This window comes from Sabethes cyaneus, chromosome 2 (genome assembly GCF_943734655.1).
Source record: "Sabethes cyaneus chromosome 2, idSabCyanKW18_F2, whole genome shotgun sequence".
NCBI lineage: Eukaryota > Metazoa > Arthropoda > Insecta > Diptera > Culicidae > Sabethes > Sabethes cyaneus.
In genome coordinates this window covers 130626643-130641901 of record NC_071354.1, presented here as the reverse complement: position 1 = coordinate 130641901, position 15259 = coordinate 130626643, and the positions used below count along the sequence as shown (strand labels likewise).

The 15259-nt window shown below is 40.3% G+C and overlaps 1 protein-coding gene across 1 annotated transcript in view; it reads right to left on the bottom strand.

The window, feature by feature from the left end:
• The window catches only part of LOC128737160 (ubiquinone biosynthesis protein COQ9, mitochondrial), a 48331-nt gene that overhangs the window by 12406 nt on the left and 20666 nt on the right, over positions 1–15259 (bottom strand). The window contains exons 2-3 of the mRNA XM_053831736.1: positions 2230–2870; positions 1513–1722 (exon numbers count right to left, since the gene is read on the bottom strand). Of these exons, the coding sequence (XP_053687711.1) occupies positions 1513–1722; positions 2230–2870 (851 nt within the window). The remainder of the gene's footprint in view (positions 1–1512; positions 1723–2229; positions 2871–15259) is intronic.

Genomic DNA, 15259 nt, shown 5'->3' with positions numbered 1-15259 from the left:
ATCGCAATGTTACATTGTAATGTAACAATGTTATGTAAAAAAGTAGGAAATTTCAACCATCCTGTTACTCCCAGGTTACGTAACTACAACCTCACATCATAACACAGTTACGTAACAATCTGGTTAATGTTATGTAACAATGTTGACCGGGTTATATGCAAGTTAGCTGTTTTTTCATAGTCTACGTTTAATAATGTTTTCGCGTGTTTTGTATTTCCGGAGTGATTCGCGATTGGGGCTCAACTACAAATTGTAAACAAATCGTTTTATCACACCATCAGCCTTAAAAAGACTGATAATATCCTTGGCAAGAATCCTTTCTTCTGTTTTAATCGTTAGAATGATTTAAAACAAGTTTTTAGTAATGGGCGATAGAAGTGTTTAACCAAAACAAATGACAGTTTGCAGTTTAGCCCCTCGCATTGTTATGAAGTGACAGGCTTATTTGCAAATTGTTTTGTAAACAGGCGATAGTAAAGAGCTAAACTGCGTTGTTAAAACACAGGCGCATTGTAAACAGGCGAAACTAAATAAAAAAATCAAAACAAGGCGAAACAGGGCTGGGCGAATCTCATTGTCAAAATGCTTTGAGGCTCATTCCAAGGGGTTCAACTATAAAACATAGATTTTGAGCTTGAATGCACAAATTTTATGCAGTATTGTTGTGAAATTATAAGATTGATTTATTTTACACCAATTTATGTCTTTAAACTTGATTTTTGTAACTTTTATTTAAATTAAGATTTGAAAATGTATTGGCAAATTATCACAGCGATATTTCTCATTGTCAACACTTTGTTAGTTGCGCCCTTATCGCGAATCACTCCGGATTTCTTCTGTTCCTTCTTTTGTATTTAAATTTATTCTGAGTGTGAAAAGTCCTGAAGTAACTATGTGCGCGTGTCGAATTATAGCTGAAACTGTCCGGTACAAGAGTTTAATTTAATCCAAAATATGGTGTAACTCTGTATGAAACGGTGGAAAGCTGACGATAAATCGAAAAATAAAAAATAAAGATAAAAAGAAAACACACGTGTGTGAACCAACGCTCGAACAACCAATAAATTCAAACTCTCCGAAAAGTTAACGAAAAAATTAACTTTTTAGAGTTTTGCATGGGAGGTAATATTCGCTTAACTTTTCCGAACAATTTACTTTTCAGAGAGTTAACTTTTACGAGAATCCACTGTTACTAAATAAACAACGTTCGAGAAAATCGGAAAATTTCCACTGAAGTTTTTTGGAAAAATAGCTAATAGTAGCACAGAGGGGTTATTTCGAAATGGCCGTTACAAAAATTTACACAGGTTGGGTATGCCAGCCAACACGAGGTTGGGTATTCTCTGTGATAGTAGTTAAAAAGACACGAGGTATATCAGATTGATACATTCATATTAACATTAACACATTAACAACTTGTATGTAAATGGATTTGCAAGATTCAACATTGTTGCAAAACTAATCTAATGCTAATAAAACTATTATTAGATATTGTTATAAAACAATACATACCGTTGAAAAAGCAGAGCCAAAAGCGTTCTGCAAATGTGAAGTTGCATCCTCAGATTTAACAAAAAAATCGTGAACCACGCTAGCCTCATCTATACGTCGCTCCAGGAACTTCCACGTCTTTTCGTAATCAACTGAGTTATCTTGTAACATATACAATTCGGTCGCTTTATAAATACTTGCAAGTGCAATTCGTCTTGTATACCAGTTAAACTGTAAAATTATTAATGATAATGGATTATTCGAGATAGCTTGTTTAAAAGGGACAAATGGCTGGTGATACTACTGTGTTACCTGACTCACTGCGAATATGGGTTGTGTTCGCGGGACCGTGTTGGTTCGAAAGGTTTCGAAAAATATCGCCCTTGTATAGAAAATATCGTTAATTTTGATCACTAAAAATAACGTACTTAAATGTTATATTTCAAGTGCCAGTAGTACGCAATAATTGTATTGTGAAACTAAATTGTTATTTATGCAACTTTTTACAAATTAAATGCAATAACAAAAGCACAACTTATAAAAAATCGTTTGTTATCGATATTAGCTGCATATGCGTTATAAACGAATATAACGAATGATACGTTTTATTTCAATAATACGTATATTCGTAGTGAGTCAGGTAAAACAGTAGTGCCAAAACAAATTGCCACTCTAAAATTAGCAATCTTCAATGATATTTTAAATGACAAATAGTAATAAAAATGTAAAATTACTCACATCTATGGACCGATCGCCTGCATAGTAGCATATATCATCAGCAAGAGTCAGCACATGTGCTAGTGAGTTGGGTATATTTGGTGGTAGAGCCATGAGGCCCATTGCCTGTGGCCAGTTTTTTATATATGGTATTTGCATCCGTAACCGTACTTCAATAGCCTTTTGTGCAAATTTGGTTGGATTTTGAGCTTTATTTGAGCGACTGGATTCTTCTTTTAAGTAATTTAGCATATTCTCATTACATTGTCTGTGAAAATGCTGCACCAATTCAATTGCACCAAGAGGAAAGAGTCCATTAACTACTGATGGGTAATTAATACTTAGTGCGCCCTTTGAGATTGATTGCTTCGACCAACCGTAGACAGAAACATAACTCAAAGCTGCGTTTAGGATATCACTTTTTACAGATAAAACTTTTGCGTTCTTTTTACCTTCATGAATTTGTCCAGTGTTGTTACTTGCACGCTGTTTCAATAAATCTTCTTGTTTTTGCTCTTCGCGTGCTCGGAAGTTATCAAAATTACTCTTTATCCCATCTTTTCCTGAAGTGGTACTGCAAGACCTTATCAAGTTTAAAAAGTGCCCGGAAATACTCTTAATTAATACGGCACGTCGATTGTAACAGAAATATATTAGAGAAGCTGAAATGAATGAAATCACATGGTTAATTACATACTGTTTTATACAATGATTTTATGAACGTTGGTTGATATTAAGTTTTTCAATTAACGTGTTTTTATCTCGTTCATATAAATACTGTTTCATTACTCGAAAAATCATCTTATATATAAAAATGGAAGTGAAAAAGTTCGACCGCGCATCACTTGAGAACGGAGCGTCCGATTTGAGCCGTCTTTTCTTTATTGTGTTCGTTTCCACCACCGCTATGTTTTTACGGCGAGAAAAATTGAAAAATTTACTGGGAAGATAGGAAAACTCGAAAAATTATTATTTTTTTTTTTTTTTTTTTTGAACCGATGGTTCTACAATTGATGAAGGGACGGTAGGGGAAAGAAATGAAAATTTTTGGTGAAGGAGGGGGGAAGAGCGGAAAGGAAGGGGGGGGGGGGGTATTGGTAGCTATGCTTGACAAGTAGTCATTTTGACTCCTACCTTTTGTCCAATGCTGGAAGGTGCATGAGTCGAACCAAGCTGTAATCTGAGATTATAACCGGATTCGAACCCACAACACCCTCCAGGGCATGTGGTTCGCTGGTACTTGTACCTTTGAACCATAGAGGCGCTGGACAAAAGGAGACCGCAAAATCCACTTCTCAAGGATAGCTACGCGTGTTGGTTGTGTTATCGACACATATTGTGCCGCTTCCTGCATCAATTGCAGATTACCACCGAGCGAGAAGTTTTAATCTAACTACTATTTACTTTCAGGACGACGACACTGTGCCGGTCCTTACGACTTGCAAGGTACTGCACGTGACGCTGTTCGTCCGTCAGCGTATGTTAGCCGCGTTTCTCGGCGCGGGTTTTCGAGGGAAGGCCCCGTTCCTATGTAATAGACTAATCTCAAGATTTTAGTCTTGACCTTGGAATGAGGTCATACATATATTAATATTTTTTTTTTTTTTGAAACGATGGTTCTACAATTGATGAAGGGACGGTAGGGGAAAGAAATGAAAATTTTTGGTGAAGGAGGGGGGAAGAGCGGAAAGGAAGGGGGGGGGGGTATTGGTAGCTATGCTTGACAAGTAGTCATTTTGACTCCTACCTTTTGTCCAATGCTGGAAGGTGCATGAGTCGAACCAAGCAGTAATCTGAGATTATAACCGGATTCGAACCCACAACACCCTCCAGGGCATGTGGTTCGCTGGTACTTGTACCTTTGAACCATAGAGGCGCTGGACAAAAGGAGACCGCAAAATCCACTTCTCAAGGATAGCTACGCGTGTTGGTTGTGTTATCGACACATATTGTGCCGCTTCCTGCATCAATTGCAGATTACCACCGAGCGAGAAGTTTTAATCTAACTACTATTTACTTTCAGGACGACGACACTGTGCCGGTCCTTACGACTTGCAAGGTACTGCACGTGACGCTGTTCGTCCGTCAGCGTATGTTAGCCGCGTTTCTCGGCGCGGGTTTTCGAGGGAAGGCCCCGTTCCTATGTAATAGACTAATCTCAAGATTTTAGTCTTGACCTTGGAATGAGGTCATACATATATTAATATTTTTTTTTTTTTTTTGAAACGATGGTTCTACAATTGATGAAGGGACGGTAGGGGAAAGAAATGAAAATTTTTGGTGAAGGAGGGGGGAAGAGCGGAAAGGAAGGGGGGGGGGGGTATTGGTAGCTATGCTTGACAAGTAGTCATTTTGACTCCTACCTTTTGTCCAATGCTGGAAGGTGCATGAGTCGAACCAAGCAGTAATCTGAGATTATAACCGGATTCGAACCCACAACACCCTCCAGGGCATGTGGTTCGCTGGTACTTGTACCTTTGAACCATAGAGGCGCTGGACAAAAGGAGACCGCAAAATCCACTTCTCAAGGATAGCTACGCGTGTTGGTTGTGTTATCGACACATATTGTGCCGCTTCCTGCATCAATTGCAGATTACCACCGAGCGAGAAGTTTTAATCTAACTACTATTTACTTTCAGGACGACGACACTGTGCCGGTCCTTACGACTTGCAAGGTACTGCACGTGACGCTGTTCGTCCGTCAGCGTATGTTAGCCGCGTTTCTCGGCGCGGGTTTTCGAGGGAAGGCCCCGTTCCTATGTAATAGACTAATCTCAAGATTTTAGTCTTGACCTTGGAATGAGGTCATACATATATTAATATTTTTTTTTTTTTTGAAACGATGGTTCTACAATTGATGAAGGGACGGTAGGGGAAAGAAATGAAAATTTTTGGTGAAGGAGGGGGGAAGAGCGGAAAGGAAGGGGGGGGGGTATTGGTAGCTATGCTTGACAAGTAGTCATTTTGACTCCTACCTTTTGTCCAATGCTGGAAGGTGCATGAGTCGAACCAAGCAGTAATCTGAGATTATAACCGGATTCGAACCCACAACACCCTCCAGGGCATGTGGTTCGCTGGTACTTGTACCTTTGAACCATAGAGGCGCTGGACAAAAGGAGACCGCAAAATCCACTTCTCAAGGATAGCTACGCGTGTTGGTTGTGTTATCGACACATATTGTGCCGCTTCCTGCATCAATTGCAGATTACCACCGAGCGAGAAGTTTTAATCTAACTACTATTTACTTTCAGGACGACGACACTGTGCCGGTCCTTACGACTTGCAAGGTACTGCACGTGACGCTGTTCGTCCGTCAGCGTATGTTAGCCGCGTTTCTCGGCGCGGGTTTTCGAGGGAAGGCCCCGTTCCTATGTAATAGACTAATCTCAAGATTTTAGTCTTGACCTTGGAATGAGGTCATACATATATTAATATTTTTTTTTTTTTTTTGAAACGATGGTTCTACAATTGATGAAGGGACGGTAGGGGAAAGAAATGAAAATTTTTGGTGAAGGAGGGGGGAAGAGCGGAAAGGAAGGGGGGGGGGGGTATTGGTAGCTATGCTTGACAAGTAGTCATTTTGACTCCTACCTTTTGTCCAATGCTGGAAGGTGCATGAGTCGAACCAAGCAGTAATCTGAGATTATAACCGGATTCGAACCCACAACACCCTCCAGGGCATGTGGTTCGCTGGTACTTGTACCTTTGAACCATAGAGGCGCTGGACAAAAGGAGACCGCAAAATCCACTTCTCAAGGATAGCTACGCGTGTTGGTTGTGTTATCGACACATATTGTGCCGCTTCCTGCATCAATTGCAGATTACCACCGAGCGAGAAGTTTTAATCTAACTACTATTTACTTTCAGGACGACGACACTGTGCCGTCCTGAAAGTAAATAGTAGTTAGATTAAAACTTCTCGCTCGGTGGTAATCTGCAATTGATGCAGGAAGCGGCACAATATGTGTCGATAACACAACCAACACGCGTAGCTATCCTTGAGAAGTGGATTTTGCGGTCTCCTTTTGTCCAGCGCCTCTATGGTTCAAAGGTACAAGTACCAGCGAACCACATGCCCTGGAGGGTGTTGTGGGTTCGAATCCGGTTATAATCTCAGATTACTGCTTGGTTCGACTCATGCACCTTCCAGCATTGGACAAAAGGTAGGAGTCAAAATGACTACTTGTCAAGCATAGCTACCAATACCCCCCCCCCCCTTCCTTTCCGCTCTTCCCCCCTCCTTCACCAAAAATTTTCATTTCTTTCCCCTACCGTCCCTTCATCAATTGTAGAACCATCGTTTCAAAAAAAAAAAAAATATTAATATATGTATGACCTCATTCCAAGGTCAAGACTAAAATCTTGAGATTAGTCTATTACATAGGAACGGGGCCTTCCCTCGAAAACCCGCGCCGAGAAACGCGGCTAACATACGCTGACGGACGAACAGCGTCACGTGCAGTACCTTGCAAGTCGTAAGGACCGGCACAGTGTCGTCGTCCTGAAAGTAAATAGTAGTTAGATTAAAACTTCTCGCTCGGTGGTAATCTGCAATTGATGCAGGAAGCGGCACAATATGTGTCGATAACACAACCAACACGCGTAGCTATCCTTGAGAAGTGGATTTTGCGGTCTCCTTTTGTCCAGCGCCTCTATGGTTCAAAGGTACAAGTACCAGCGAACCACATGCCCTGGAGGGTGTTGTGGGTTCGAATCCGGTTATAATCTCAGATTACAGCTGGGTTCGACTCATGCACCTTCCAGCATTGGACAAAAGGTAGGAGTCAAAATGACTACTTGTCAAGCATAGCTACCAATACCCCCCCCCCCCTTCCTTTCCGCTCTTCCCCCCTCCTTCACCAAAAATTTTCATTTCTTTCCCCTACCGTCCCTTCATCAATTGTAGAACCATCGTTTCAAAAAAAAAAAAAATATTAATATATGTATGACCTCATTCCAAGGTCAAGACTAAAATCTTGAGATTAGTCTATTACATAGGAACGGGGCCTTCCCTCGAAAACCCGCGCCGAGAAACGCGGCTAACATACGCTGACGGACGAACAGCGTCACGTGCAGTACCTTGCAAGTCGTAAGGACCGGCACAGTGTCGTCGTCCTGAAAGTAAATAGTAGTTAGATTAAAACTTCTCGCTCGGTGGTAATCTGCAATTGATGCAGGAAGCGGCACAATATGTGTCGATAACACAACCAACACGCGTAGCTATCCTTGAGAAGTGGATTTTGCGGTCTCCTTTTGTCCAGCGCCTCTATGGTTCAAAGGTACAAGTACCAGCGAACCACATGCCCTGGAGGGTGTTGTGGGTTCGAATCCGGTTATAATCTCAGATTACTGCTTGGTTCGACTCATGCACCTTCCAGCATTGGACAAAAGGTAGGAGTCAAAATGACTACTTGTCAAGCATAGCTACCAATACCCCCCCCCCTTCCTTTCCGCTCTTCCCCCCTCCTTCACCAAAAATTTTCATTTCTTTCCCCTACCGTCCCTTCATCAATTGTAGAACCATCGTTTCAAAAAAAAAAAAAAAATATTAATATATGTATGACCTCATTCCAAGGTCAAGACTAAAATCTTGAGATTAGTCTATTACATAGGAACGGGGCCTTCCCTCGAAAACCCGCGCCGAGAAACGCGGCTAACATACGCTGACGGACGAACAGCGTCACGTGCAGTACCTTGCAAGTCGTAAGGACCGGCACAGTGTCGTCGTCCTGAAAGTAAATAGTAGTTAGATTAAAACTTCTCGCTCGGTGGTAATCTGCAATTGATGCAGGAAGCGGCACAATATGTGTCGATAACACAACCAACACGCGTAGCTATCCTTGAGAAGTGGATTTTGCGGTCTCCTTTTGTCCAGCGCCTCTATGGTTCAAAGGTACAAGTACCAGCGAACCACATGCCCTGGAGGGTGTTGTGGGTTCGAATCCGGTTATAATCTCAGATTACAGCTTGGTTCGACTCATGCACCTTCCAGCATTGGACAAAAGGTAGGAGTCAAAATGACTACTTGTCAAGCATAGCTACCAATACCCCCCCCCCCCTTCCTTTCCGCTCTTCCCCCCTCCTTCACCAAAAATTTTCATTTCTTTCCCCTACCGTCCCTTCATCAATTGTAGAACCATCGTTTCAAAAAAAAAAAAAAAATATTAATATATGTATGACCTCATTCCAAGGTCAAGACTAAAATCTTGAGATTAGTCTATCGAAAAATTAGTTTTCCATATAAAACCCGCAACGCATTGTATGCGCCACGTCATTGGCTGCTATGATCATCGTACGATTTTTTGCAGCACCGTGGTCGTATTCAAACAAACACATGGTTACCTTCATTGAAATCGCCACATCGAACAATGCTCTTAAACATTTTGGGGGTTTACAATTTCAGAAAATAACCATTTCAATAGGTCCAACTTATTAATCAACCTAAACTCAAGCCTAAAGCGTCAACAATAAAATTTGTTAATTTCATTCATTCGTTCATTCATTTATCAAATTTATGAAACAAACACGAATCATTTTCATCCTTTTTACATCGGATGCGTAGCCAGAAGATCCAGTGCAGGTTAACAAAAGGTTTAAGCACTAAATTCACTAAATTGCCACTTCCCAATCATCAAAAGAAGAATACATTTTGCATATGTTAACGGATTATGAGCATATTCGGTTTAACTGAATATCAAGCTAATAAATCAACAGTTAGAGCATATGATTTAGAAATTAAAAAAAAGTGAACGAAGCAACTATTACACATCGTATTTAAGGGATCAGTCCCGGCGTAGTGGTTAGCATTCACGCCTTTCACGCCGAGGACCCGGGTTCAAATCCCAACCCCGCAGAAGTCAGGAATGACCCAAGCTGGTTAAAGTGACTATGATCAAAACAAAAAAAATCGTATTTAACTTTCAATCGATTTCATTTCGTATTAGACTCTTTAGAAGAGTAAAAAGGTTTATAAAATGACGCTTTTATGTTAAATTGTTTTAGTGCGTGAATTACTAAAGGAAACATTACAGCGATCAATTGATTTTGTGGAATAATAAAATTTAGTTTGTTTTGAGAATAACAGTTATCGTGATTCAGCAATGCAATTCCTTTGGGTAATTCTTATCAATAGATTTATGAATAAAAAAAAATCTAATGACTATTGATATTGAATACATATCAGAATATAAAATTGACCCTTAAATTATCGAGAAATTCCAACGTTGCAGCAGACGATATTAGCCGTTGTACCAAATTTTACAACAAGTATATTAACATCCAGTATTACTATTTTTAACCAGCAGAGTTTTTAAAACAAGACTCAATGCAACTACCACCAACACGACTGATGATATTGCGGGGATTGGCAAACCAACTTTTACACCGATATGCATTTCTTACTAATGACTTAATACAGTTGTTAAATTTAGACATTCTCTGAAATCCCGGCGTTTCGAAACGCAGAACTCCTTAGACAACGGCAAAACTTGACTTATACCTAGAATATATCCCTTTTTCTAAAACGCAGCAGGAGTTCATCTGAAGTTTACATATCGTATATTTAGTCCAATTTGTGGCAGTACGAAGTTTGCCGGGTCTTCTAGTTTATTATATAAATGGCAATGTCTGTCTGATTGTACATTATATAGATTCAAAAACTACTGGTCTATCGTCAAACATTGAGACTCAAACTAGGGTCAAACTAGTGGAGGCGGGGGGGCAAGAGAGACTTAGCCCCTCTAGGGGAGGACCTTGGCCGACCAAATAAAATGGTCGATAAAATGCGGGAGTCTAGCCCCCCCCCCCCATAAATGAGCGCTATTTCCGCCAATGTCGTCACACCCAGTCTCACATACGCGCCAGGTGTGCATCCTATTTATTATTTTGATTTGACAAAACAAACGTTCTCGAATTCTTAACGTCCGAATTCTACCGTGTTATCTGACTCATAACGAACCCCTATCACAGAAAACAGATTAACAGGCTCGAAGGAAGTAATCGATTTTTATTGTGTAAAATCTGTCGGTGGCGCCCTCCAGAAATAGTTTGCCAAACGCATCAAAAAATATCCATGTACCTTTATCAATATTTCTTTGTGCTGGAGTTACATAGCAGCGATGGCAGCGACATCAAGATTTAGTTTGCCACTTATACTGCTCGAGGGGTGCTCTATTAAAGGATTACTCGTAGATTACATAAAAACCTTTTACACACTTTTTATAAATTACCTGGTAGTCTGTTCTCTGTGCCCCTATTGCTTTTATTTTTGGAGTAAACATGTAATTTCTTATGTTATATAGTTGATATTTGTATGCTCTATTCGAACTTATCATTGGCGTAGCTAGAGGGGGTGCCTGGGGTACCAGGCCCCCTCCAGAATTCTGGAGGCCCCCTCCAGAAATGTTCCCCATTGAAATTTAAAAACCGGAAAAAAATTCAGTGTACATGTTCGCGCTGCGTAGATATTTTCTTTTTCACTAGCCTAGCCTAGTAACCAACCCGGGTCATGCTGTTTAAAGCAGTCGTCTTCATTCAACTCCATCTTGGGGTACTCGTCGCCAATTTCCCAGTCTCAGAAGTCGCAAATCACTTTCGACCTGGTCGACCCATCTTGCACTTTGAGCCTCTCTGTTTCTGATACTGGTGCAGTTGTTAAAGAGAACTGTTTTCGTCGCACTGTAGCCTACTGACTTTCACCACCTGAAAATGGCAATCTCTCCAAACAGGGCTTGCGGCTCGTGATTCATACATCTCCACTACTCTTCGCTTTTAGTTTGTACACCGCCATATATCGTCCGCAGTACTTTCCCGCTCGAACATGGCAAGGGCGCGTACCGTCCGCGGGAAGCACGCGCTTGTTTCCATTGAGTCTCTTTCTCTCATGTATTTTGTCTTCAACGCAATTATGTTTATCCCACTCCTCTTAGACTTCGCTTTCATCGGATCACACCCTCTAGTTGGATGCCGTCACATTGTCTCAACCTTCACCGTGTCTCAAAGGAACACGAAAGTATCGCCGAGATGCACACGAAACACATCACTCGATCCAAAGCTCTGATCAGTTGTAGCAAACCGTATTCGTGCATTCTCTGCCATAGCTGGTCTCGATCGATTGTATCGTATGTTGCTTTGAAATCAATAAAGATGTGATGCGTGAACACGTTGTACTCTCAACATTTCTGCAAGAGCTGTGGGATGGTAAACATCTGGTCCGTAATTGCGCGGGCCCTCATGAAACCCGCCTGGTATTTTTCTACAAAACGTACTATCGGTGACAGCCGGAGGATGAATGAAAGTTTTTTTTGGAAGGCACCACCTAGGCCCCCTCCAGGGAAATTTCCTAGCTACGCCAATGGAAATTATAATCAATTAAACGAAAAACCACAAAGTTTGTGAGTTACGAGACCCTCCTCCGTATATAACGTATATTTGTTATGAGTCAAGTAACACAGTAGTAGTAATAAGTAGAATGAAAGTCTGCTCGGCATTCCCAACTAAAACGGTCTTTTTGCATTTTGGATGCTGAAGAGGTAAGTTGCATATAAGTTGAAGGTACTGGCACTGGGCCTTCAATATTGGAAGCTTTAAGGTGAAATTAGTCGTCATCGATTCTGCAAATTTCAAAAGCAGTTTTTTTTTGTTAGAAACAAAAATTCTATTCATGAAAATATATTCGCTGTATTCAGATTAGTAAGAAGAATGCAGTGAATCCAGCTTTTTACGCGCTATAATGGCGGACGCTATAAATTGTGTTCGTAATATGCGTACAATCTTTTTGACAACTCTGCATACATCAAATCATTTGTCGCAGCATATTATTTGGGTAGTCGCCGGAATCGAAACCACAACGAACATTAAATGGATTATTGAAGATAGCATAGCTATAGTTTCAGAGTGACAACTAGTTGCTTCTGGTGCTGGTGGACAATTTAATTACCGTCAGAAGCAAAGTATTGTCGCTGCAAAACTGGCTATCTTCAACGATCCACTACTCAGAATTGCTAATAAATTTATCAGAAAATTTAACAAATCCGGCAAAAAGTGCCAATTCGGCTTCATATGTCAGAAAACCGGCCTTTTTGCAGGATTGACCGGCCACCGGCTTTGCAGATGAAAAATCGGTCGAGCCGGCCACTTGGCAACCCTAGGTCGTTTGCTTGCAAGATCTTGTGAGTCAAAAATGAAACGCCCGTGTCACGTCAGTTCGTCAGTGCCCTCCGTCTAATGGACGTGGAGGGTTATCACACTTGCAGAGGAATCTTCTGATTGTATTAGAAAAGGCCTTCCTGAGAGAGTTACCCCTCCGTCCCAGACGTGACACGCCTTCACAAATATCTACAGTACTATTATTCTTACAGAAAAGTGAAGTTCAACTAATCGATAGCAAATTTTCTTATCTTTAATATGGAAAAAAGAGATTTAAAATTTGTTTTTGCAGCCGGAGATATTTGTATATTTATGTACATGTACTTTCTTTAAGCAAAATTTTAACTTTTGTGCATCTGCATATCCCAAAAACTATTCTACTTTAATTTTTTCTGACCTCATTTTCGGATTCAGCGGCCAATTTTGCATGAAACATCACCTTCAGCTTACTGAGTTCATAAAGGCTGTTAACTAGTTAATTATAATTATTAAGTTATAACTTGGGTGCCCATCTTGCCCCGCATAATTTTTTTATTGGTAAAACTTTGTTTTTTTTTGTACTTATTTTTCCAAGCTAATTAAATAAAATGATGGCAAAGCTTACAGGGTAGATGTTAATATGTTGGGACAATTGACAGCCCACGTTAACGTGCAAATAATTTATGTTTTACCCAGTGAAATCTCCACCTATTCTTAGGGTACCCCGGGTCCTCCTATCACAAATTACTATTAAAGTATAATACATCTCTTTACGGGGAAAAATGAGCACCTCTTTACAGTACAAGATCACCACCATGCAACTCTATATCCCTAACCTTGAATCAGCAATTGTTAGGGTAACGGAGGTATTTTGGACCACCTATATATTTTGGCCCACCTGGTAGTATTTTGTACATTTTATCACATAAACTTAATAATCCATACGTATGGATTATGGATTATGTACGTTATGAAGGTTATACCAAGATTGACTACTTCAAAGTATTTTAGGTTCTTTGCTTTCAGTAAATTGTTTCATTTTGAGGTGGTAAATTTAAAATGAATCCAGGCCAAGGGGTCGGACACTCAGCACATAGTGCCCCGGCACTGCAGAGATAGCAAACGGCACACCTCTAAAGCCTTAAAAATAACATTTATAGGGCTTTACACACCTCCGGTTCAATTTTACATATGAAATGGGAGCACTGCCAGTTGTCAAAATCATCTCGCACGGTTGCCAGATCTATCAGATTTTAACGAATTTAACAAATCTTCCAATTCGGCACTTTCGGTACAGCACCGGCACAGTTCGGTTCGTTTCAAGTCGCCTAACATAAAAACGGCTGTGTCGAGTGACCGACCCCTTGATCCAGGCAGTTTCAGACTCGTCACTGAATCGGTACAATATCAATTGGAAATCGATAATTGGAGCCAATTTTAAATATTTGTTATAAATAACTAATGTGTATATATTTTTAACATGCAATTAATTTTTTTACATCAATAAAATCCAGTAAAAACAATTTTCATGCTCGAACAAGCGCTAAAAAGTGTTAAAACAAAAATTTGAGGTATGGCGAAAATATGTTGGCATATTCTAGAGAAAATATATTTTCGCCATACCCCTAACCAGTTTTGACAGTCCTTTGTTTACTCTTCATCAGTTCTATCGTGAGCAGGTAATATTTTCTTTAATTTTTTCTTATATACTTAGTAAAAAAAACAACTAAACCTATATATGAAATTGTTCTTTTTAATTCTAGATGGCGAAATTGAAAAAACCTCCGCAGCAGAAGGCCTAAACAGAGGCAAATATAAGCAAGTGTTTACACGAGATAAAAGCAGGAATTCGCAGTGCGTGTCGCCGCAACAATGTCCCTCGCTCTACAATAAACTTCTGTGTGGGGAAACAGTGTAAAAATCAGTGAAGAACCGGGCCACCGACTGCCCTCATAGCTGAAGAGGAAATAGATTTGGTGAACATGATGCGCAAAATGGCCCGGAAAGGGATTTCGGTTACCAAATACCAAATTCAACAGAATCCAGACAGGGGAAGTTTTAGAACCGGCAGGCCAGGTATGGCAACCAAATTCAATTTTTTGATTAATTAAACTTGTTTTATCGTTTTGCAGCTGATGGATGATTTAAAGGTTTTCTGAGCCGGCGTAAGGAGCTTTCCATTCAGAAGCCAGACGATGTCACTGTAACGATCAGATACTCATCACGAGAGAGTACAAAGAAATGAGCATAACAAAATAGCTTTTATAAGCAACCGAATACATACGCGAAAATGATTCGCTCGAGACAAGCAACGTAGTAAGACGTGTTTCCTCTATTCTCCATCTGTGATTTATCACCGCACCACGAACCCTTTTAACGGTTTCAATTGGCGACGAGGAAGATTTTTCTAAAAATTTTAGGTCTCATTTTACAAGGGTTTTTTTAACAGTAAAAGTGATTTTTCGCAGTAAAAGGTTTTTGCGGTAAACAGTTTTTCTTTCAACTGTGATACAATGTAGTGAACCGGATTTGGACGCGTTACGTCGGCCATTTCGGGAGTTTCTTTTTCAACATACGAAGCGTGTGAGTGTAGGCCATTGGTTAACCTACCACCATGCTATCGGATTCAATTTTGGAATTGTTTTACCTGAGACAAACTCATCATACAATTTTATTAACGCTTTGCCTGGAGTGCGGATGTTATCAAGCTGGTTACGCTTGAACGATAGACGATTTTTCTTGGATTTCTGTTGCTGGTCGGATCAACTATTTTCGGATTTTGGAGCTGCTAATTTTGGAATGATTTGTTGCTGCTAATCACCATTAGTTGGACGTGCTACAATTATTTTTCGTTGCTGTTGTTGCTGTAGCTGGATTTTTATTGGATTTGTTGCTGACTTTTGTGTTGATTGCTGCTGTGGAATAT